This window comes from Rana temporaria, chromosome 7, assembly GCF_905171775.1.
Source record: "Rana temporaria chromosome 7, aRanTem1.1, whole genome shotgun sequence".
Classification (NCBI taxonomy): Eukaryota; Metazoa; Chordata; class Amphibia; order Anura; family Ranidae; genus Rana; species Rana temporaria.
Window position 1 is genome coordinate 177,062,420 of NC_053495.1, and position 24,648 is coordinate 177,087,067.

Sequence of the window (24,648 nt, forward strand, 5' to 3'; positions counted from 1 at the left end):
CGGCTCGTCATATCGCCTTAGGTGGCCCCTCCCTGTAGGCGATCACCTGGGACACGTGAAAGGTCCCAGGAGATTGCCTGTCCACTCCTAGGGGGAGAGGAGCGACGCTCCGGGCGGCCGCGACGCTGGACAGTGGAGCAGGTGAGTGTCTGTTTATTAAAAGCCAGCAGCTACACTTTTTGTAGCTGCTAACTTTTAATAAACATAAAAAAAAGGCTGGAACTCCCCTTTAAATTCCAGCTCAGCAACTCCCAACCCCTTACTTTAAAAAGTAGTTTACCCGAACTTAAGGTGTTTTTTTTATTTTTTATTATTCAAGACAATCACAATGAAAATGTTTTGCAAGAGTCCTTAGCTTTTACCCTGTTAACCTGACAACTTTACCTTTTTAGCAATGAAAGTTTCCAGTGCCACAACAAGCATATGCCATAATAGGTCCTTGGGTTTGATTTACTAAAGGCAAATAGACTGTGCACTTTGCAAGTGCAGTTGCACACATTTTCTCCAGAGTTTAGTAAATGTGGTGAAGGTTTACTTTGTAAAGAATACCCAATCAGGATCAAGCAAAAAAAAAAAACAGCATGTGTGCTTGCACATGTTTGGATGATGGAAATCTGCAGAACTTCAACACATTCCCTAAGCTCCCATTCATACATACACGTAGTAGGGAAATTTGGACAGAAGCCAACCAACCTACCAGCATGTCTTTGGAGTGTGGGAGGAAACCAGGAATCCAAGGCAGGCACAGGGAGAACATGCAACATCTATACAGGTCTGTTATTGGGATAACTAATTATCAAGGGTTGGTCACAAATGCTCCCATTGTGACTAATAAGTAGTTCTTATATGGGTATAATTATCACCTTGTTTACACTGTTGTACCACTGTGTTGGCATATCAGGCATTGGACAGCAGCATGTTGTTAATTAGGCTATATCTGATATATCTGAAGGTGGTGGTTAGTGCTGAAAAGATATATAAAAAAAAATGTTTTTAGTCTTGGATAGAGCTTTGAGGCTTGAGAACCACGGTCATGTTTGTATTGCAGTCAGTGTCCCCTACACGTTCTGTTCTGATTGGTCTGTTACTAGGACTAAAAGTGAGGGGAAATCATAATTTACCGTATATACCCGAGTATAAGCCGCGTTTTTCCAGCACATTCTTTTTGTGCTGAAAATGCCCCCCTCGGCTTATACTCAAGTCACCCTTTTTCGCCTGATCTACTGGACTTTAGGTCCCCTGGACTTGGCACACATGTAGACCCACTCTTCCTCTACAGGTGTGCAAAGTTTGTTGTCTGGGGGACCTACGGCCGGGGAGCACCGATTTTTCAAACCCGGGCACCCAGTCCATAGACTCCCAGTCTAGTCATGGACACATTGAGGCATGGACACAGTGAGGCAAAGTGAGGCATGGACACAGTGAGGCATGCAGATGGATACCCTAGGCTTATACTAGTTTTCCCATTTTTTTGTGGTAAAATTTGGTGCCTCGGCTTATATTCGGGTCGGCTTATACTCGAGTATATACGGTATTTCTTTTTTTTTATTGAGATTGTAGAGAACAGACAGGAGCCAAAAATTTAAAAAACGAATACAAAGAACAAATAGAACTATACAAAACCGTATGTGTGTGTGTGTGTGTGTGTGTGTGTCTCATGCTATACCCATGGCATGCACTTTTACAACATTTTGCTGCAAAACACTAGGGACACTTTAGTATTTTTTTTTATCAGGGCACATGGATTCTGGGGAGTGAGCTCAGTGTGCTGGAACTCTGATCTCATTGATGAGATGAATATTGGGGAGTAATCTGTATTTTCTGGAGGGCAGTTCTCAATGGTAACATGAATGTTGGGGAGTGATCTGTATATTCTGTTTTGCTGATCGGAGGTGTGAATACTGGTGGTGAGAAGTGTGTGTATTGCCGCAGTTCTTACTGGAGGCATGAATATTGGGGAGTAAACTCTGTGTGGGGGGGGGGGGGGAATCTCTCTTGTCTCTCCTCCTTGCATTCCCTGTATGTGCAGAAAAGCAGTGACTTCATGATTTAAAAGTGGTTCTAAACCCCATGTTTTTCCTGTCATGCAAAAAAAAAACGATGTTTTTCTCAACGTGATTCGTCGCGATTCCTCTCAAGCCTGCCTTGCATACACACGTTCATGAAAAAAAGTGCTCGAGCAAAGCATGGTGTCGTACAACACGTACGACGGCACTATAAAGGGGAAGTTCCTTTCAAATGGCGCCACCCTTTGGGCTGCATACTTGATTCTGAACATGTGCATTTTTTCCCCCTCGGAAAACCATACACACAACCGCTTTTCGCAATGAGAAAAAGACTGACGTGAAACACGATGAGAAAAAAGAGAGCAAGTTTTAAAAAAAATTGCGGGCAGTTTTCTCGCCGCAAAAACTGCTATGGAGCATACACACGACCAGTTTTCACGACCAATCTAAAAAATGGCAGTTTTCTTGTCATGAAAAACGGCCGTGTGTACGCGGCATAAGGCTCCATTCAGCATTTAATTTGAATTGTGTGTGGAATCGCTGTGATTCCAGAATCGTGGCAAAACATGGGAACCCATTTGCAATGCTATTATTTTTCAATGGTACCCCAAACACTGTGATTTTTCCACGATTGTCGCACTGCAGAATTGCTCAAACAAAATTGCAGAACTCATGTCGCCCAAAAGAAGTCCTGGTAATGATATAATAAAATATATTTAGGGCTGTTACTGATTAAAATTTTCATGTTCGATTTTTTTTTTTTTTTTAATTGACTAATTTTGATTAAATATAACGCACATACATTTTTCGGATCACCACCATATATAGTCCCCACTGTAATATCCACAGACATCTCCCCCCACTGTAATATCCACAGACATCTCCCCCACTGTAATATCCACAGACATCTCCCCCACTGTAATATCCACAGACATCTCCCCCCACTGTAATCCACAGACATCTCCCCCCACTGTAATATCCACAGACATCTCCCCCACTGTAATATCCACAGACATCTCCCCCCACTGCAATATCCACAGACATCTCCCCCCACTGCAATATCCACAGACATCTCCCCCACTGTAATATCCACAGACATCTCCTCACTGTAATATCCACAGACATCTCCCCCACTGTAATATCCACAGACATCTCCCCCACTGTAATATCCACAGACATCTCTCCCCACTGCAATATCCACAGACATCTCCCCCACTGTAATATCCACAGACATCTCCCCCACTGTAATATCCACAGACATCTCCCCACTGCAATATCCACAGACATCTCCCCCACTGTAATATCCACAGACATCTCCCCCACTGTAATATCCACAGACATCTCCCCCCACTGTAATATCCACAGACATCTCCCCCCACTGTAATATCCACAGACATCTCCCCCCACTGTAATATCCACAGACATCTCCCCCCACTGTAATATCCACAGACATCTCCCCCCACTGTAATATCCACAGACCTCTCCCCCCACTGTAATATCCACAGACTTCTCCCCCACTGTAATATCCACAGACGTCTCCCCCACTGTAATATCCACAGACATCTCCCCCCACTGTAATATCCACAGACCTCTCCCCCCACTGTAATATCCACAGACTTCTCCCCCACTGTAATATCCACAGACGTCTCCCCCACTGTAATATCCACAGACGTCTCCCCCACTGTAATATCCACGAGCAGTTGAGGCCGGGTGATGACGTCAGTGCACCGCTCTAGGCTCACCTAGGCTGACGCTGGGTGGACCAAGATGGTCGCCGCTTCAGGAGCCAGGCCGAAGCCACTGCCTTTCCTATGGCTGTGGCAGCAGCGGAGCTCCGCGGATCACTTTGCACCACTAGTACCGATCCAAAAAAATGTGATCGATCAAAAAAATTAATGATTAATCTTTAATTTCCACAGCCCTAAAAATATTTACAAAAAATGTTTAAAGGGTGTACTCACTCTTGTGAGATACTGTAAGTATACATGTGCCATTCCTGTGGGACCCACCTACTACAGTGCCTAGTACAGTGATTTTCATCTTCCACAGGGATCCCCCACACACACACACATACACATACACATACATACACATACATGGATAGAGCGGATACGTGGATAGAGCGGAATGGGCTAAAATTGATCAGTAGGCCACGAATCTTCAATGGCTGTAGTAGTACAGAAAAGCGGTACCCTTATCACATTAGTACACAGTGCCGATCCTGACCTCACTGGGGCCCCTAAGCAAAATGACATGGCACATTAAAGAAAGTTGAGAAGCGGGGGGGGTGTTCTGCTGTCGGAAATGTGACATCTTACATTAAATTGAGAAGCAAGGGGTACTGACTTCTTACCTCTTCTCCCATGCCGCCAGCGAGTTGAGAAGGGGTGAGGGGACGAAAATTACTTCTCACCAGGAGGGGCCTCTAGTAATTTGGGGGGCCCTTCGCAGCTTTGCAGGGCCCTAAGCGGCTTGCTTAGTGAGCCTATAGGGCGGATCGGCCCTGTTAGTACATGCGCACCCTACAGTACATGTGCTCACTAATATCCGTTTGGTTAGGTGTTGATTAACTTACCTTTTGAGTTGTAAGAGGAATCCAGAGCATACAAACAGAAAGGATCCCCGGTGGAATGTGATCCCAGGAACTCCAATCTTGGAAAGCAAGAGCAATAACAAAAAAGAAGCCAAAATAATCAAGCAAAAGAATAAATGGGTTCCTACATAGTTGCCATGGGAGACCGTGCATCTGGCATTCGCACTGTATTTTTAATAGGCACTTGAAGGTGCCAGAGAATGATTTACTGTCTGGAGAGATGAAATGAGAATATGCAATCATCTCACGACAGATCGAGTATATTAAATGATTTACTTCATTACAGAATATTGACATGTAATGCTGCAAGACTTGACAGACTTTTCCCCAGAGACCGAACAATTCCCGCTACAAGCTGATTGCACATGCTTGTTTTTTGTATGTTCTCCTCTTCAAGCTCATTCCTTCCTTGGGATTCTCGCATGATCCATTTCATGGTGTGATTCATAGGCATTCATTGTTCCCTAAATAGCCAATATGAAGGAAAATTCGAATGTATAATTACTAAGTGCACGTTTTAACCACTTCAGCCCCGGACCATTTTGCTGGTCAATGACCGGGCCACTTTTTGCGATTCGGCCCTGCGTCGCTTTAACTGACAATTGCGCGGTCGTGCGACGCGGCTCCCTAACAAAATTTACGTCTTTTTTTCCCCACAAATAGAGCTTTCTTTTGGTAGTATTTGATCACCTCTGCGTTTTTTATTTTTTGTGCTATAAACAAAAATAGAGCAACAATTTTGAACAAAATTAATATTTTTTACTTTTTGCTATAATAAATATCCCCCAAAAATATATAAAAAAAAAATATTTTTGTTCCTCAGTTTAGGCCGATACGTATTCTTCTACATATTTTTCGTAAAAAAAAATCGCAATAAGCATTTATTGATTGGTTTGCGCAAAAGCTATAGCATCTACAAAATAAGGGATAGATTTATGGCATTTTTATTAATATTTATTTTTTACTAGTAATGGCGGCGATCTGCGATTTTTATCGGTACTGCGACCTTATGGCGGACACTTTTGACACATTTTTGGAATCATTGGCATTTTTATAGCGATCGGTGCTATAAAAATGCATTGATGACTGCATGGGTGCTCAACCTGTGGCCCTCCAGCTGTTGCATAACTACAAGTCCCATGAGGCATTGCAAGGCTGACATTTCAAGCATGACTCCCAAAAGCAGAGGCATGATGGGACTTGTAGTTTTGAAACAACTGGAGGGCCACAGGTTGAGCACCCATGGATTACTGTAAAAATGTCACTGGCAGGGAAGGGGTTAACACTAGGGGGCGATCAAGGGGTTAATTATGTTCCCTATAGTGTGTTCTAACTGAAGGCGGGGTGGGACTGACAAGGGGAAATGACAGATCGCTGTTCATACATTGTATGAGCATATGATCAGTAATTTCTCCCCCTTAAAAGAGCTGTGTTCTCGCTCTGTAACGAGCGATCGCGGGTGCCCGGCGGTGATCGCCCCCCCGCCGGGCACTCGCATCGGCACCAGGGGCCGCAATGCGAAATCATGGTATATTACGTGATTTTGCACAGCCGAGCCGACCTGCCATCGTAAAACTACGGTGGGCGGTCGGCAAGCGATTAAGTTATCGCTTTTCAACCACCACACGAGTTTTTCTTTGACAGAATGGCACGGCTGCGCAAATGGGCGTGTGTGTGTGTGTGTGTGTATATATATATATATATATGCCCTTTAATTTGCCGCTGTGTGTTGTGAGCTCCATGACCGTGCCCGCGGTACCCATGGACTCGATATCCGCCGGTGTCCCGTGATCGGGTCACAGAGCTGAAGAACGGGGAGATGTCATCGTAAACACAACATCTCCCCGTTCTTCCTAGTGACGTCTGTTTCCTCTCATCATGAAACAGTTAGAATCACTCCCTAGGGCACACTTAAAGGGGTTGTAAAGGAAAACAAATGCTTCCCTAAATAGCTTCCTTTACCTTAGTGCAGTCCTCCTTCACTTACCTCATCCTTCCATTTTGCTTTTAAATGTCCTTATTTCTTCTGAGAAATCCTCACTTCCTGTTCTTCTGTCTGTAACTCTGTCCGTAATGCGAGGCTTTCTCCCTGGTGTGGAGTGTCGTGCTCGCCCCCTCCCTTGGACTACAGGAGAGTCAGGACGCCCACTAACACACAGCTCCTTTCTCTATCTGCAAGGTAGTTTGTGTCCTGACTTGCCTGCTCGCCCCCTCCCCCCTCAAGAGGCTTTCTCCACACCAGGGAGAAAATCTTGCTTTACTGTGTGGAGTTACAGACAGAAGAACAGGAAGTGAGGTTACCCATGACCAAGTCACTTGTCGAGTGACGTAACGTGTGGGGGAGGAGCCTAAGTGACGGGATCTACGGATTTGTATCCGTATGAGGAGATCATCACACTGAGCGGCAGTAACAGCTTCTATCTGTCCGTGGATTCGTGAGTGCATACACAGATGGTGTAGTCCCTGTCCCCCCTCCTTATTATACAATATTGCACCATGAGTTTTTTCCTTCTTTCCCCTTTTGTCTCCTTATGAGCTGTGGTATTTTTTTTTGAGTCTTTTCAAGTGTCCGCCTGAATCAGTGAGAGGAAGCGCTGTGGATCATCCAGCTCAATACAGGACTTCCTTTCTCAAGTCAAACACTGTGATACTGTGGTATTGGTTTGCTTTTGTGTTATTTGCTTGCATTTATTTTCACTGGCACTGATTATTTTGGCACTTGCTATCAGTGTGCATGCCTGGTATTGGCCATCCATGCACACCCTGTACTTTGTATGCAACATTACTTAATATTAGCACATATCTATATATATATATATATATATATATATATATATATATATATATATATATATATATATATATATATATATATATATATATATATATATATATATATATATATATATATATATATATATATATATATATATATATATATATATATATATATAATCATACACACAGCCCTCAAAATTTTCACTCGCCTACTAGCATTTGGCGAGTGGATTTAAGCTGGGGGCGAGTGATGACAGGGCTGCATGACCAATCTCCCTCCAATCTGTGCCTACACTTAGAGTGCTGATGAGATTGGCGGCCGAAGAGGAAAGGTGCATGCTCGGGAAAAGTAGTCTGTTGAGCCGCGCACAGGCAGAGCAGTACACAGGTGGTCTCCTTACAATTCTCATTAAGCCATGGGACCTAACAGTATGACCTCTCTGAGCCTGCCCCCCCTCCCCCGACCAATGTAGCTGGAGAGCAGAAAGTAATGAGTGAGGTGGAGGATTGCAAAAATTACCACTCCGGTGCAGCGCTCACTGAAAGTTGCCCTGGCATGAGAGTGGCAGCCTTCCAGTTTGTACAGTTTTCTTCTCCTTGTGCTCTATGTAAGTGTCCAGCAGTTTAGCCTGAGCACTGTGCTCTATGCAAGTGCCCAACAGTTTAGCCTGAGCACTGTGAGCAGACTGGTCTCAATGTGTGCTGTGCGCTGTCAGTGTGCGCTGTGCTATGGTGTCAATGGCTGTGCAGTTGTGTGGATCTCAGTGCTGGATTGTACTCCCTCCCGCTGTGCTGCAGCTCCTCTCCTCTCTGCCAGCCTGAATAAAAGGGGGAAGTGGGGACATGCAAGCGTGGAGCCGCACACACAGGCTCCTGATGATGAGATGAATGGGAGAGAGAGAGAGAGGATGGATGGGAGTTGCAGAGGAGACAGCAAGAGAATGGGGAAGAGACCCAGTTCTAGTGCCTTGTCCCTCTGGTCTGCCCCCAGTGCCCTGTCCCTCTGGTCTGCCCCCAGTGCCCTGTCCCTCTGGTCTGCCCCCAGTGCCCTGTCCCTCTGGTCTGACCCCAGTGCCCTGTCCCTCTGGTCTGCCCCCAGTGCCCTGTCCCATTTTGTTAAAGTTGTTGTTGATAATATTTAATTTTGTAACTTGATTCTGCATAAAACATTGTCATTCCATGAGATAATCTACGAGGGCGTGTTTACGGGTGAAATTAGGCGCAGGGCAGTGTATGAATTAGGTGGGGCAACTGGTGGCGAGTAACTCTTAAAGCCTGGCTAGTAGCTCAGGACTTGAAATTTTGAGCCCTGTGTGTGTATGTATGTATGTATGTATGTATGTATGTATGTATGTATGTATGTATATATATATATATATATATATATGTATGTATGTATGTATGTGTGTGTGTGTGTGTGTGTGTGTGTGTGTGTGTGTGTGTGTGTGTATATATATATATATATATATATATATATATATATATATATATATATATATATATATATATATATATATATATAATTTCAAGTAAAAAATATTGCTTTTTTTTAAAAATTATCGCTATTTTTGTTTATAGCGCAAACATTTTTTAAATTGCAGTGGTGATCAATTACCACCAAAAGAAAGCTCTATTTGTGGGGAAAAAGAGAGTCAATTTTGTTTGGGTGCAACATTGCACGACAGCGCAATTGTCAGTTAAAGTGATGCAGTGCTGAAAAAATGCTCTGGTCAGGAAGGGGGTAAATCCTTCCGGGGTGAAGTGGTTAATAAATAGAGTTTCCGCTTCCATTTTGTATGCATGTATACTGTATGTGTTTTGCGTGTGTAGGGTGTGTGCGTGATTGTTTGGCCTGTTGGCGTCTATTACTTTCAATGGACCAACTAATGAAAGACCAAAGTTAAGTTTGTGTCCATTGTGTTGTTTCAGCATTCAGACCCCATTACTTTAAATTCCAATTTTCTTGTCACGCTGCCTCCAGCCTCGCGCCGCTAATGATAACCTCATCGGGGCTTCAGTATATTTTTTCCGTTCGCTGAGAACGCTTTCTATAATTTACTTTGCTTGGACTGTCCTGATGATTCACGACCGGTTTATCATAGAGATTTTAATTAAAATTGATTTGTTTGAAGGGGAAAAATAAAGCGATATTAACAATGGGAACTTTTGGGCCCTGCCAGATAGCCACGGTCGGTCTTCAATTCATCACTCCCCGTATGGCCCAAAGCCGCCGAGCGTCGCTGCAAAACCGACAAGAGATTGAAATCAACCTTTATTAGCAGCTGAAAACAACGGCACGGCTTTGAAATTAAACGGAAAACGTGTTTGGAATGAACTGACCGGCATCAAAACTGTGAGAATAAACAAATAAACCTCATCCCTGGCAACTTCCTGATGCAGATTGGATTCTTTTCAAGTAGAAAAACGCCAGATATCGATACGCTGATGCTGGTTTGATTAATAGCTTTTTTTTTTTTCCTCCCCCTCTTTTTCATCAGCGCTCAGAAATCTAAATGACTTCCTTCATAATTTCCATTCCTCTTGCTCAGGCACAGCCTAGAGCCAATGATTTTCTTGCCTTTGATTTTTTTTTCCCCTTCCCGTGTAGGTATTTGAAGAGGTGTATTGGACAACGCTGTGCCAAAATATCCTGCAGACTTATTTTTCAAATTCATTTACAAGTTGTGTTTGCTGGCTCAAGCTTTGTATTTCATTTATATGCAAGGGGCAAAGTGTGCAGACTTGTTTCAGTCATTTCTGTCAAATAGAACAACAGATTTCTTTATTAAAGGGCCACTTTGCCCATAATGCGATTACCGTATATACTAGAGTATAGTGGTGCAACGGATCGTCATTGATCCGTGATCCGAACCGAAAAACATTGATCCGAACCGCACACACGTGATCCGAGGATTGATTTCTGAAAAAAAAAGTTGTTGCGCATGTTCAGTCCACACACAGCGTGGTCATGGCGTCATTTAAATCCCCTGTATGGGAGCATTTTGGCTTCCCTGTCAAATAGTGGTGCAACGGATCACAGTTGATCCGTGATCCGAACGGGTCACCCCCTTCGGATCGGCACACACTGTGATCCGCGGATTGCCGCGGCTCCAGAGCTAGGCCAAAGCCGCGGCCTTTCCTAATGTTATGGCCCAACTCCAGAGCCGTGGCCATCTTGGTACACCCGGCGGCGACCCTCCTCTCTGTTTACACCCACAGAGGAGGAGGAGCCAGCACTCATGGGACACACCGCTGGGGGGGGGGTCTGTCTGTACTACCTGTGGGGGTCTGTACTACCTGGGGGGTGCCTGTACTGAGAGGAGGGGGGTGTCTGCACTGATATGGGTGTCTGCACCGAGGGGGTTCTTTACTGAGGGGGGACTATAGTTGGTGGGAGGGGGGGTGACACCATTTTTTTTTTCTGCACTGGGTGATGCCACTGCAGTGGGGGAGATGTGGATATTACAGTGGGGGAATGTGAATATTACAGTGGGGGAGAATTTTTTTTTTTTTTTGCCGATCCGAAAAATGATCCGATCCGTGACTCCTGATCCGAGGAACGATCCGAACTGTGAGTTTTTTGATCCGTTGCACCCCTACTCGAGTATAAACCAACCCGAATATAAGCCGAGGCACCTAATTTTACCACAAAAAAACTGGGAAAATGTATTGACTCGAGTATAAGCCTAGGGCAGGGGTCTGAAACTGGCGGCCCTTCAGCTGTTGCGAAACTACTAGTCCCATAATGCCTCTACCTGCGGGAGTCATGCTTGTAACCGCCAGCCTTGCAATGCCTCATGGGACTTGTAGTTTCGCTACAGCTGGAGGGCCACAAGTCCCATGAGGCATTGCAAGGCTGGCGGTTACAAGCATGACTCCCGCAGGCAGAGGCATGATGGGACTTGTAGTTTCGCAACAGCTGGAGGGCCGCCAGTTTGAGACCCCTGGCCTAGGGTGTCCATCTGCGTGCCTCACTGTGCCTCTCTTTGCCTCACTGTGTCCATGCCTCACTGTACCCATGACTAGACTGATGTTTAACATGGCAGTCTATGGAAGGGGTTCCCGGCTTTGAAAAATCTGTGCTCCCCAGCCATAGGTCCCCCAAACAACAAACTTTGCACACGTGTATAGGAGAAATGGGGCTACATGTGTGCTAAGTTCTGGGTCCAGGAGACCTACGACCAGCCGGTACCAGGTCCACAAAATCACCAGAGAAATCACAGTTTAGCATCGGAGTCTATGGAAGGGGTGCCCGGCTTTAAAAAATCAGTGCTACCCGGCCGTAGGTCACACGGACAACAAACTTTTCACACTTATAGAGGAAGGGGCTACATGTGTGCCAAGTTTGGGGTCCAGGGGACCTACAACCGGCCGGTACCGTGTCCCCAAAGTCTGGGAGATCAGGCGCAAAAAGGTGATTTGAGTATAAGCAGAGGGGGGCAATTTCAGCACAAAAAAATGTGCTGAAAAACTTGGCTTATACTCAAGTATATATGTATGTAGAGTGTGGTGGGCAGAGTTAACTTCTGGGTTTTTATTTTTCTTGAGGACTCTCATAGCTATGACTAAGCACTAGTGTTAGTGCGAAACGCATCAGCAGTTGGGTTTTATTTTATTTCACTTTGCTGTGACTTGTAGTGCTGTCCTTTTTTAAATAAAGGCTACAAATTGTTCAGTGTGCGACTGTCCAGAGACAATCGGTGTTCCTGCTTTGCTAAGTGCATTGCCTGCACCTGAGTTGTCTGCAACGGATGATATGAATCTGGCTTCCCACCTGGAGCCGCTATTCCCCTTTCCCGATGTCTACATGCACTCGTGAATTTATGTATACCTGTGTAATCTCTAACGTGAGGACTGATATAATCAGGATCGGCACTGTAAATGGTTTTGATGGTTTGCCGACTCCATCATTCCAATGACAGCATCCACCCAATCATAGGAATGTTCATATGTACCTGTGGATTCATGTTATTATCCCTCTTCTCTATCTTCATTTTCAATTCCCAATCTCCACATTCTATTCTTAATGTTAGTATAGTCTATATACAGGAGATGTGTGTGTGTGTGTGTATATGTGTGTGTATATATATATATATATATATATATAATCTATGGGCCAGATCCTCAAAAGGGATACGCCGGCGTATCTACTGTTCCGCCGTCGTATCCCTGTTTCTATCTTTGGAACTGATCCACAGAATCAGTTTCCAAAAGATAGGCAGAAGATCCGACATGTGTAAGGGACTTACACTGCCGGATCTTAGGATGCAGTACCGCATCCGCCGCTGGGGGCATTTCTCGTTGAAATGCCGCTTTGGGTATGCAAATTAGCATTTACGGAGATCCACAAAGCTTTTACGCTTCGTTTTTTCTCCGTAAGTATTAAGTTGCATGTGTAAAATTAGGGCTGCTTTTACAAAGTGTAAACTGTTTACACCTTGTAAAAGTAGACCCTTTTTACCCGCGACACTGTTATTTTTTTTTTTTTTTTTTTTTCGCCGTATCTTTTTTTTTTTCCCGATGCAACTTTTTTGACCCGGCGCGATTCACGAAGCTCGGCGTAACGTAATTTCGCGCTATGCACGTCGGGAAAATGACGTCACGAGCATGCGCAGTACGTCCGGCGCGGGAGCGTGCCTAATTTAAATGGGACTCACCCCCATTTGAATAGGAACGCCTTGCGCCGGCGGAATTTAAGTTACACACCCGAACATTTCTAGGTAAGTGCTTTGTGGATCAGGCACTTAGGTAGAAATTTTACGGCAGTGTAACTTAAATGGGAATTTTTACGTTACGGCGGCTCTTTGTGGATCTGGCCCTATATCTTCTGAGTGATCTTTAAATTTTTTCCCTCCAGAATCAAAGTCCCTTTGTCTCTTTAGATATGCAGTAAGGGTCCACTCTACATCCATACACTAACCGATCGGGAGCCATTCTTTTCTCCTTTTTTTTTTAGCTCTCAGCATTTCATGCAGAGAACATGGAAGCATAATATGTGCACTCACATACATCTAATAGTAGAATGCATGGACTCAACGACTGCACAATGTGTTTTTTATGGATGTGTCACTGGAATAAATACAAGATTCCAAATAGAGCTGCACGAATCGTGAAGAATTGAAATTGCGATCTTTTTCCCTTCCCGATCTTCAAAACGTGTCACGATCTTTCTAACAGGTGCAGAGTTCTCTCATCCAGACAGCTTGCCAAGTTTTAGTACAACACACAAATAAGTATAAACAAAGTATCTTTTCGTTCTTTTATCAAAGGAAAGAACTCCGGAGTGTAGATGAAGGAAGTTTAACCATTTAAAGACCAAGCCTTTTCTGACATTTGTTGTTTTCAAGTAAATAATCATTATTTTCAGCTAGAAAATTACTCAAAATCACCCAAACATTATTTATATATATATATATATATATATATATATATATATATATATATATATATATATATATATATATATATATATATATATATATATATATATATATATATATATATATATATATAGTTTTAGCAGAGACCCTAGAGAATAAAATGGTGGTTATTGCAATATTTTATGTCACACCGTATTTGCGTAGCGGTTTTTCAAACACAATTTTTTGGGGGAAAAAATACTTTTTAATGAATAAAAAAAAAAATTAAACAGCAAAGTTAGCCCAATTTTTTTGTATAATGTGAAAGAAGATGTTACACCGCGAGAATCGTGATTCTCATTTTAGCCAGAATCGTGCAGCTTTAATTCCAAACAACAATTATTTTAATCATAGTTTTTTAAAAGTCTATGATCCATATATGTATTAAGTGAAGATTTGTATATCAATTGTGTTAAGAACATGTGTACAGTATAAACAAGCTAGATTTTGCCTATTATAATGTGATGGGCCATCAATGTCTAGTTTTTTTTTTTGTTTTGTTTTTTTACACAATGCCATTTGTTCTTCTAAAATTGATTATTCTATCAGTATGAAAATATCTTGGAGAGGGGATTCTTTTGAGAGGGGCACGAAAACAACATATAAAGATTAATGTGGTTGATAGAATTTTGTGTGTTGGTTCATCCCATGTTCTCTCCTCTTAGATGTTTCTCGTTCATGGTCTGATTGTGTAGGGCGGGTGTTTCCGACATATTTCTTTATTGATTGGTCACCAATTCCTATATATATATATATATATATATATATATATATATATATATATATATATATATATATATTACACATACACAGTCAGATCATGATACTTTAGCTATGACTAAGGATGAGCTCCGGCGTGTTCGCATAGAACACGTGCAGAGCCCGCCAGGAAGTCGGCACCTGCACTGCGCTAATCACAGCCAGGCAGACATTTCCCGATCTCTGCAGCCGAGCATCGGACAATGTCTCCCTGGCTGTGATTAGCGCAGCGCAGGTGCCGACTTCCTGGCGGGCTCTGCACGTGTTCTATGCGAACACGCCGGAGCTCATCCTTAGCTATGACTAAGCACCAACACATGGTGTGAAACGTGTCAGCAATTTATCCCTGCCTTTGCTAATATGGACTGACTGTATTGGATTTTATCTACAATAAAGGTGTCCAGGACTTGTTTTTTTGCTCTCCGATCTTCAGCTTCCAGTTCTTCTCATCTCGCTGCCACACAGATCTGGCTTGGTCTGCCAACCACGCCACTCTGTGCTCTCACACTTGGTCACCACCTTCAGGAGTGCAAAAGGGGCCCCCTCATCTACTTAGTTTCCACCAGTTAAATAATAGACAGGTGCTTGATCTCTCTACCATCTAAAAAATACTAAAAAATCCATATAAAAGAGACCGGTCAGGTTACAAATTACAAGTAGTTGTGAACTCACACTTGACTCATTGGGGGAGATGTACTAAAACTGGAGTGTGCAAAAACCAATCAGCTTCCAGGTTTCATTGCCAAAGCTTAATTGAACAAACTGAAGTTAGAAGCTGATTGGCTACCATGCACAGCTGCACCAGATTCTGGGTACACCAGTTTTAGTAAATCTATAGCGACTGAAGGACTTGTAAATAAAGGATTGTTGTTGTCCTAAAATTATATAACGGTGATATTATGTTATTGGTGAAATATGTGCAGTTTTTTTTTTAATGAGTATATTTTTTAATTGATCTGTTTACAGGGTTCGCACAGGATGCACATTGATGACCTTCAAATGTCCTTGGACAGTTTAAATGACCCGATGCCCCTAGAGACAGAAAGTGGTGCTGCGTCTCCTTACAGGTCTCACTTTTCTCGATCGGCTCCATCATCCGTACTAAGACACCCCCCTAGCCCTGTGCTAAACCGATCTTCTCTCAGAGAGAGGTAATACTTTTCCCTAGCCACTTTTTATTATTATTTGTAAAGTGCAATTTTATGTGATTCCTGGACATGCATTATAACGCTGCAAACAAATCAATTTCAAGGTGTTGTTTTGATTTAATTTCTCAGTTTCAGGGAAGTCATCTGATTTTACGCTGGAGGTAGTCAGCAGAATTGTCGCCTAATTGTTCAATAGACAAAGTTGCTGAGATTGTAGATTTTATAAAAGTACAGTTTTCTATCGGATGCTTTTCATTTTGGATGTTGCTGCCTGTCAGTCAGTTCTAAGATCTGTCTGAAGCTGTCTGAAGGAAATTTTTCTTAAAGGACCAATCTACCCAAAATTGACATTTTAGCCTCTGAAAGATAAAGAGTCCATGTAAAAAATTATAAGCGGGCTATTATCGAAGACTGATGGGCTAAGCTATCTGGAGTTTTTTTTTTCTTGTTTACAGCTAAACTCTAGGTCAATGGTCTCCAAACTGCAGCCCTGGGGCCCTTTGCTTGCTTTTATCCAGCCCTTGGGGCATTATTCCCCCACTGTCAAAAACAGTGGGCCACAGTCCTGCCACTGACCTTGACAATTCCTTCCATTAACACCAACCATTGGGCACTATTCCTCCCACTAACACCAACTATTGAGCACTATTTCTCCCATTGTACATCAATGAGGGGACACTATTATGTAGGTTCCTAAATTTGTCTTAAGCCCCATACAGACTAATAGATTTTCTGCAGATTTTTGTCTTCAGATTTACCAAAACCATGTAGTGCAAAGGCCTGCCTGATTGCATACAAAATGAAACTCTTAAGCCTTGTACACACGGCCGGTTTTCTCGGCAAGAAAACTGCTGGCAGAGATTTTTGCCGAGAAAACCGGTCGTGTATATGTTTTCCTATCGAGAAAACTGCCGGGAATCTCGACGAGAAAAATGGAGAACCTGCTCTCTATTTTCTCGTCGGGATTCTCGTCGGCCTGTTTCCCGACAATAAAACTGTGTGTGTGTGTGTATGTGTGCGGCTACAAGCTTACCTGTCCTCCTGTAAGCTCACGCATGCTCGATGAGACTTCGACGCATGCGTGGTACAAGGGTAGTGTAGGGTGAAGCAAGATGGCGGCGACGGCATCGAATGTGACAAGCGCAAGCTCGTAGTGACGATGACGTCACTGCGTTCTTGCCATTCAAAAGAATGGCAGTTCTTTTGAATGTGCCATGTACACTCAGCTTTGCAAGAAAAGCTTGCCAGGAATCTCGTTGGGAAAAACAACGTTTTTTTTCCCGATGAGATTCCCGGCCGTGTGTACGAGGCTTAAAGATTTGACCTCATATTATATGGTTTTGGTAAATCTGAAGACAATAATCTGCAGAAAATCTAATAGTGTGTATGGGGCTTTAGATGGCATCGGTCTGTGCAGAGGTAGTAGGGTTAGACAGGGTCAGTAATGGAAGCAAGCCAGGCTCTACTGTATGTGCCAGCTAGTAGCATATTGACTGGAGGAGAGAGCTGACCTAATTCTTCTGCACCTTTACTGTCCTATTACATGCTGGTTGGGCAGGTGGGTGATCTAGCAGGATTGGTTAATTTTATTAGAAGAAATTAGGTCACTGGCCTGGTTTTTCTTCCCAGATGAACTGTGTAAATCTTAGGACTGGCAAATCTGACAGTTAGCAATCCTGGGATTCCAGGAATGTTGGCTGTAGTTTGAAACTGTTGAATCAAAGGTTTTACTTCTGGGCTACGTTTCCATGGACGTTTTTACAGACACTTTTTTTAGCCTTTTTTACAGCTTAAAAACGCCTGTCCATATTTTGAGCTGGAGCTCAAAAACGCAGCGGTAGCGTTTTTGCGCGTTTTTGAGCGTTTTTTAACGTCTGGCGTTTTTACAGCTCTAATGCTGGAGCTTCAGAACGCACTGGTCCTGGGCTTTTTTTGCAGCTTAAAAACGGCTCAGCCATCTACAGCTCAAAAACGTCATGGTGGGCATGAGGCCATAGACTAACATGGAGAGCCGTTTTTAAGCTGCAAAAAATGCTCAGAAAAGTGGCTGTAAAAACGTCCATGGAAATGAAGCCTTATGGTTTACTGCTCTTCAGGGGCTCTGGACTTCAGCAAAATGGGACCCGCCAGTGAAAAAAAAAATAGAACAATGCTACAGGCAATATACAGCACATGCTAATTTTGTAGTGTAATTAATAATATGGAATGTTCTCTAACATCCACCAGCTCTGTGATCTCATCATGGAGGAGTGGAAGAGGACTCCAGTGGCAGCCTGTGAAGCTCTGGTGAACTCCATGCCCAAGAGAGTTAACACAGTGCTGGAAAATAATGGTGGACAGCAAATTTACACTGTTATACAAGCTGTACGCTCTCTACTTTACATTGTGTCCAAGTGTAATTTCTTTAGTGTTATCACATGAAAAGATATATCAAAATATTTACAAAAATTTGAGGGGTGTACTCACTTTTGTGAGATACTGTGTGTGTGTGTATATATATAATATATATGTATTGCAAAATTCAAATTCAAAATGCAATAGGGTTACACCGATACCACTTTTTTAAGCGTTTACCGTGACTTTTTTTTATGTCATGTGACAGTAGCACTGATGGGCACAATGTATGTACTTGTGCAAATGCTCGGTATCGCCATCGATACCAATACTAGTATCGGTGCAACCCTACCATGCAAGATCGGATAAGAGTTTGATCACATTACCTTAACAATACAAACTGTAAACAGGAATATAATAACCATTGCTAAGGAACAGCCAACATACATATACAGTGGAACCTTGGATTACGAGCACAATCCGTTCCAGGAGAATGCTTGTAATCCAAAGCATTCGCCTATTAAAGCGAGTTTTCCCACAGAAGTCCATGGAAACGAAGGTAATTAGTTCCGCATTGACTTCTATTGCATGCAATATCGCATGTGGTCAGAGGTGGGGGGGTACTGTAGAGCCTCGGAAATACTCGGGGACAGCTCAGCTGAACTTGGAAACCCTTGGAAAGGCTCGGGAACGGAGTGTTACTGAGTGATTCCAAGTATTTCCAAACTCGGACTGTCCGGCACCGGTATTTAAGAAGACCCAGGGATGTCCAAATCTTATTAAGCAGCTTTCTTTTCACATACATCTGCTCACTGAGTTTCAAGTTGGCAGCGACCTTCAGGACTTCCTTGATTGTTAAATGTAATAATGTCCATCTTGCATTATATAACAGGACATTTTCCTAAATGCTTGTAGCTCCTTTAAATGCCAGGGTCCATAATCATAATCCTACCCTGCAGTCCCTTCCAAATGCCCCTGTTCCGGTTGGGTCTGTCTCCCCATCATTACAGGTGTAATTCCCATACATGTTTTTTCTTTCTTTTTACCAGAATACCATATTTTTTCAATATAGTGGGCTATTAAGTTTTTTTTTCGTCAGGTATCACACTTTGACTGTATGGTTGGCTACATTTTAAATGGTGTAAGGCAAGGCTCGCCGTACTTTTGATGCAGAAAAAGCTTGAATGCAAAAGGAGCACCAGCAAGTGTTTAGCAGTAATACTGAAGAGTGAATATGAACCTGATAGAGATCAGAGAGGCATCTACTGACAGACGGCACAGCATGGGCTTATTAGGAGCCCCTCTCAACTTATTGACTTAACAACAACACACACACAAGCTTAGTCAGTAATGATGATCTGTAAAGTGTATTTATTAACCAGCAGCTGCCATTATTTTAGTGTCGGGTAGTCGGCTTAAGATTTTTGATTGGTTGCTGTGAGTAACTACTCTTCACACTAGCCTTTTAAAGAAAATGTTATCTCTAACCAAATGACATTTAGTTTGCTATTAGTTTACTAAAGCACTGTAACCATTTTTACACACAGTCCCCCCATTTTCAGGGGCTCAAATGTAATTGGACAAATTAATATAATCATAAATAATGTTCATTTTTTATATTTTGTTGAGAATCCTTTACTGGCAATGACTGCCTGAATTTTGGAACCCATGGACATGCAGTTGTCCTCAATTGTTCTTTGTGGGTCTTTCTGCCTTTAGTTTTGCCTTCAGCAAGTGAAATGCATGCTCAATTGGGTTGAGATCAGGTGATTGACTTGGCCATTGTAGAATATTCCACTTCTTCTTCTTATTCTTCTTCTTCTTCAAAAGCTCCTGGGTTGCTTTTGCGGTGTGTTTTGGATCATTGTTCTCTGTACTCTGAAGCGCCATCTAATCAACTTTGCTGCATTTGGCTGAGTCTGGGCTGACAGTATATCTCTAAACACTGCAGAATTCATCCGGCTGCTTCTGTCTTCTGTCACAGCCTTAATAAACATCAATGACCCAGTGCCACTGGAAGCAATGCATGCCCATGCCATCACACTGCCTAAACCATGTTTTACAAATTAAATTGTGTGCTTTGGATCATGAGCTGTTCCAAGCCTTCTCCACACTTTTTTTTCTTCCCGTCATTCTGGTACAGATTAAAGCAGAGTTCCACTCAAAAATGTAACTTCCACTTTTTGGAAGCCTCCCTCCTCCGGTGTCACATTTGGCACCTTTCAGGGGGGAGGGGGGTGCAGATACCTGTATAATACAGGTATTTGCACCCACTTCCAGTGAGACTCTCACAGGAGTCGCTCCACTTTCCGTCCCCCCGCTGCCTTCTGGGAAACGCGCTGGTCCCAGGAGACAACGGAGACCACTGGGAAAGTGTTGCGCATATGCAGTAGGGAACCAGGCAGTGAAGCCGCAACGCTTTACTTCCTGATTCCCCCACCGAGGATGGTGGTGGGGGTAGCAGAGAGACGATTGCTCGTCTTCTGCTGCCGACATCCCGGGCGCGCTGGACAGGTAAGTGTCTATTTATTAAAAGTCAGCAGTATTTGTAGCTGCTGGCTTTTAAAAAAAAATTCTCGGCACCTCCGCTTTAATCTTGGTTTCATCTGTCCAAATAATGCTTTTCCAGAACTGGTCTGTTTTTTTTAGATGTTTTTGGCTTTTCTATTCAGGCTTATGAATGGTTTGCACCTTGTGGTGAACCCTCTGTATTTGTTCTCATGAAGTCTTCTCTTGATTGTAGACTTAGACAATGATACGCCCACCTCCTGGAGAGTGTCCTTCACTTGTCTGGATGTTGTGAATGTTTTTTTCTTTACCACAGAGAATATCCTGCGATCATCCACCACTGTTGTCTTCTGTGGACGTCCAGGCAGTTTTTATGTTGCTGAGCTCACCAGTGCATTCTTCTTTGCTCGGAATGTACCAAATGGTTGATTTGGCCACTCCTAATGTTGCGGATATCTCTCTGATGGATTTGTTTAGTTTTTGAAACCTTACAATGGCCTGTTTCACTTGCATGGACAGTTCCTTTGAACGCATGATGTAGGTTTACAGCCATAGATTCCAAATGCAAATACCACACTTAGAATCAACTCCAGTAGCCCACACCTGTCCATGAAACAGCTTTTGATTCAATTGTCAAATTACTTTTGGGCCCTTGAAAAAGGGGGGGGTGGCTATTCTTAAGACCTGTAATTCCTAAACCCTTCCTCCGATTTGTTTTGGTAAATGCATGAAAAACATTTTTTTTGCCTGTGTGTGTGTGTGTGTGTGTGTGTGTATATATATATATATATATATATATATATATATATATATATATATATATATATATATATATATATATATATATATATATATATATATATATATATATATATGGCTTTTTTTCAGGGGGAACTTGGGGGAACTCAGTTCCACCACCTCTGGCTCAGACCCTTTGATGCCTGCTCACCACAATCACTTGTAAACACAGAAGTCTGTCTGCACTCTGTGTGTAACCCCCCTGAACTCTACACTATGTATGTAATGCAATCCTGGTATTTAATGCCCCTTTAAGACCCTTCTACTGTTTATGAAATTTAAATGGGGTCGTCGTTGAGTTCCTGCACCTATTTTTTGAGAAAAAAAGCTATATATATATATATATATATAATGTGTAAATGTATATGTTAGTCCACCCGAAAGCATGTAGTCACCCTCATTGGGTCTGGTTCATGGGGAAAAAATTGTTTGTTAAAAAATACTTATAAAAGTCAAAAATAGTGTCCTGGCACTAGGAATGATCTGCCAACTAGTTGGGTTCTGGGATCGCCGCTGCTCCGCAGTTACCTGGAGCCAGAGTGCTTTACACTCGGCGGCGGAAGTGACGTTGCACGTGACCAGTATCATCATCAAAATGCCATCAGGAGGTGTGGCCATGCCTGCCACATCTGCCGTTTTATACCCTATCCTCAGTTTATGAACAGCATCTACTTTTTACACCCTTAAAGGGTCACTAAGGGAAAACATTTTTTAGCTAAATAGCTTCCTTTACCCTAATGCAGTCCTGGTTTCATGTCCTCATTGTTCGTTTTTGCTGTAATCCTTCTCTGTTCTGCACATTTCCTGGTTGTCTGTTTCCTTATGAAAAAAGTACTGCGAGCTTCTCTCTGTGGTCTCTAATCAAGAAGGTGTGATTACTGTGTGTCTAAAACCCCTCAGAACCAATCAGTTTCATTTTAAAAACAAACACTGCCCTGTATTGGCTCTGTGTCTCTGTCCTTCACAGAAGCATAAAACTAGATGAAAAGCTAAACTGAAACTGCAGGCACATTATATGATTGATTTTTATCTATTTTTAATCATTTTTAAAAGGAATGAGTTAACTATTATGTCTCTATACCCTGTAAACGGTCATTTCAGCAACAAAAAAAATGTTCCTTTACAACTCCTTTAATATTTTCAATTTTCTTTAACCACTTGCCGACCTCCTCATGTAGATATACGTCAGCAGAATGGCACGGACAGGCACATGCACGTACGTCCTCTGCTTGACGTGGGTGGGGGGTCCGCTACATGCGGCGGTCGGTAAGCCTCGGGGAGCGATCCGGGACGACGGCGCAGCTATTCGTTTATAGCCGCCCCGTCGCGATCGCTCCCCGGATCTGAAGAACGGGGAGAGCCGTGTGTAAACACGGCTTCCCCGTGCTTCACTATGGCGGCGCATCGATCGAGTGATCCCTTTTATAGGGAGACTCGATCGATGATGTCATTCCTACAGCCACACCCCCCTACAGTAGTAAACACACACTAAGTGAACACTAAATGTTACAGCGCCCCCTGTGTTTAACTCCCAAACTGCAACTGTCATTTTCACAATAAAGAATGCAATTTAAATGCATTTTTTGCTGTGAAAATGACAATGGTCCCAAAAATGGGTCAAAATTGTCCGAAGTGTCCGCTATAATGTCGCAGTCACGAAAAAAATCGCTGATCGCCGCCATTAGTAGTAAAAAAAATAAATAAAATAAAAATGCAATAAAACTATCCCCTATTTTTTAAACGCTATAAATGTTGCGCAAACCAACCGATAAACGATTATTGCGATTTTTTTGCCAAAAATAGGTAGAAGAATACGTATCGGCCTAAACTGAGGGAAATTTTTTTATATATATTTTTGGGGGATATTTATTATAGCAAAAAGTAAAAAATATTGCATTTTTTTCAAAATTGTCGCTCTATTTTTGTTTATAGCGCAAAAAATAAAAACCGCAGAGGCGATCAAAAGAAAGCTCTATTTATGGGGAAAAAAGAAAGCTCTATTTATGGGGAAAAAAGGACTCCAATTTTGTTTGGGAGCCACGTCGCACGGCCGCGCAATTGTCTGTTAAAGCGACGCAGTCCCGAACTGTAAAAACCCCTTGGGTCTTTAGGCAGCATATTGGTCCGGGGCTTAAGTGGTTAATTGAATGTATCATATGCACTTATTGCATTGGCACTTTTTTTAACGCACGGTACACAAATAGTAATTTTGCCTGCATCAACCTGATCGCTTTCATTGTCAAAAATGTACAAAAAAAATGTTTTATTATCAACCGATTATTCCATATACCACCCGATCGGCTTGCAATTCAATTCACCTGTTAACTTTCTTTTGATTCAGTTTCCCAAATTAGCATGAAGGCTGAAAAGATAGAGGAAAACAATTTGCAAATGTAAGATCCACTCAGAATATTGAAAAGATAATTTTATCATATAATTAGATTGATATGTACAGAATGTGGCCAACATTCAATTCAGCGTCCGCTCCTCCTGCAAACAATATGGCTTTATTTTCTCTAGTATTGACTTATCTGTTCTCTAACGAATGCTCTGACCACACATCCAGCCTCGGTATGGGTCAAGAACCCTTAATTTACCAGTGTGTGTCTTCTACAGCACGTCGACAATCAATATACAGACCATGTGATTTTTTTTTTTCTGTGTTTTTACCATCGACAGGAACATGGATGACATAGTATACTTCTTCTGCTAAATCTGCCAAGACCTAGCTGCGTGTCAGAAAATGACTTTCGGCTCATTCAGCCGAAAAGCACTATAAAAATTCAAATTATCATGAGTTTGAACTCAAATCTTTTTTTTTTAGATGTGTGGGATGCAGTTAAACAAACAATGTTCCCAGCGTGCCAAGCTTTCCTGCTGGAATTATACATCCTGACAAGAATGTAGAATACAGTCTTATTTCTTTCCCTAAGAAATGATCTAGTAAGAGATTTTAAAATAAACATATGATATATTTTTTTTCTTCTTCGAGACACTACATTCTTTCTACTGCTTAAAATCATGATTTCAAAGATGTTCTTTTTCTTGAATGTGCAGTCAGTTCTAAAAGCCTCCTTCATACAGGCATACCTAATGCCTGCATTGTAGCTCTGGCTGTATGTTTAGGGTCATTGTCCTGCTGGAAGGTGAACCTCCGCCACAGTCTCAAGTCTTTTGCAGACTCTTCACAGGTTTTCTTGTAAGATTGCCCTGTATTTGGCTCCATCCATCTTCTTATCAACTCTAACCAGCTTCCCTGTCCCTGAAGAAAAGCATCCCCACAACCTGATGCTGCCACCACCATG

General features: G+C 42.5%; 1 protein-coding gene across 4 annotated transcripts in view; it reads left to right on the forward strand.

The window, feature by feature from the left end:
* Positions 1–24,648, forward strand: part of SPATA6 (spermatogenesis associated 6) — a 115,096-nt gene that overhangs the window by 30,481 nt on the left and 59,967 nt on the right. For all 4 annotated transcript variants that reach the window (XM_040360528.1, XM_040360529.1, XM_040360530.1 and 1 more), the window contains one exon: positions 15,522–15,706. In XM_040360528.1, the coding sequence (XP_040216462.1) occupies positions 15,522–15,706 (185 nt within the window). The remainder of the gene's footprint in view (positions 1–15,521; positions 15,707–24,648) is intronic.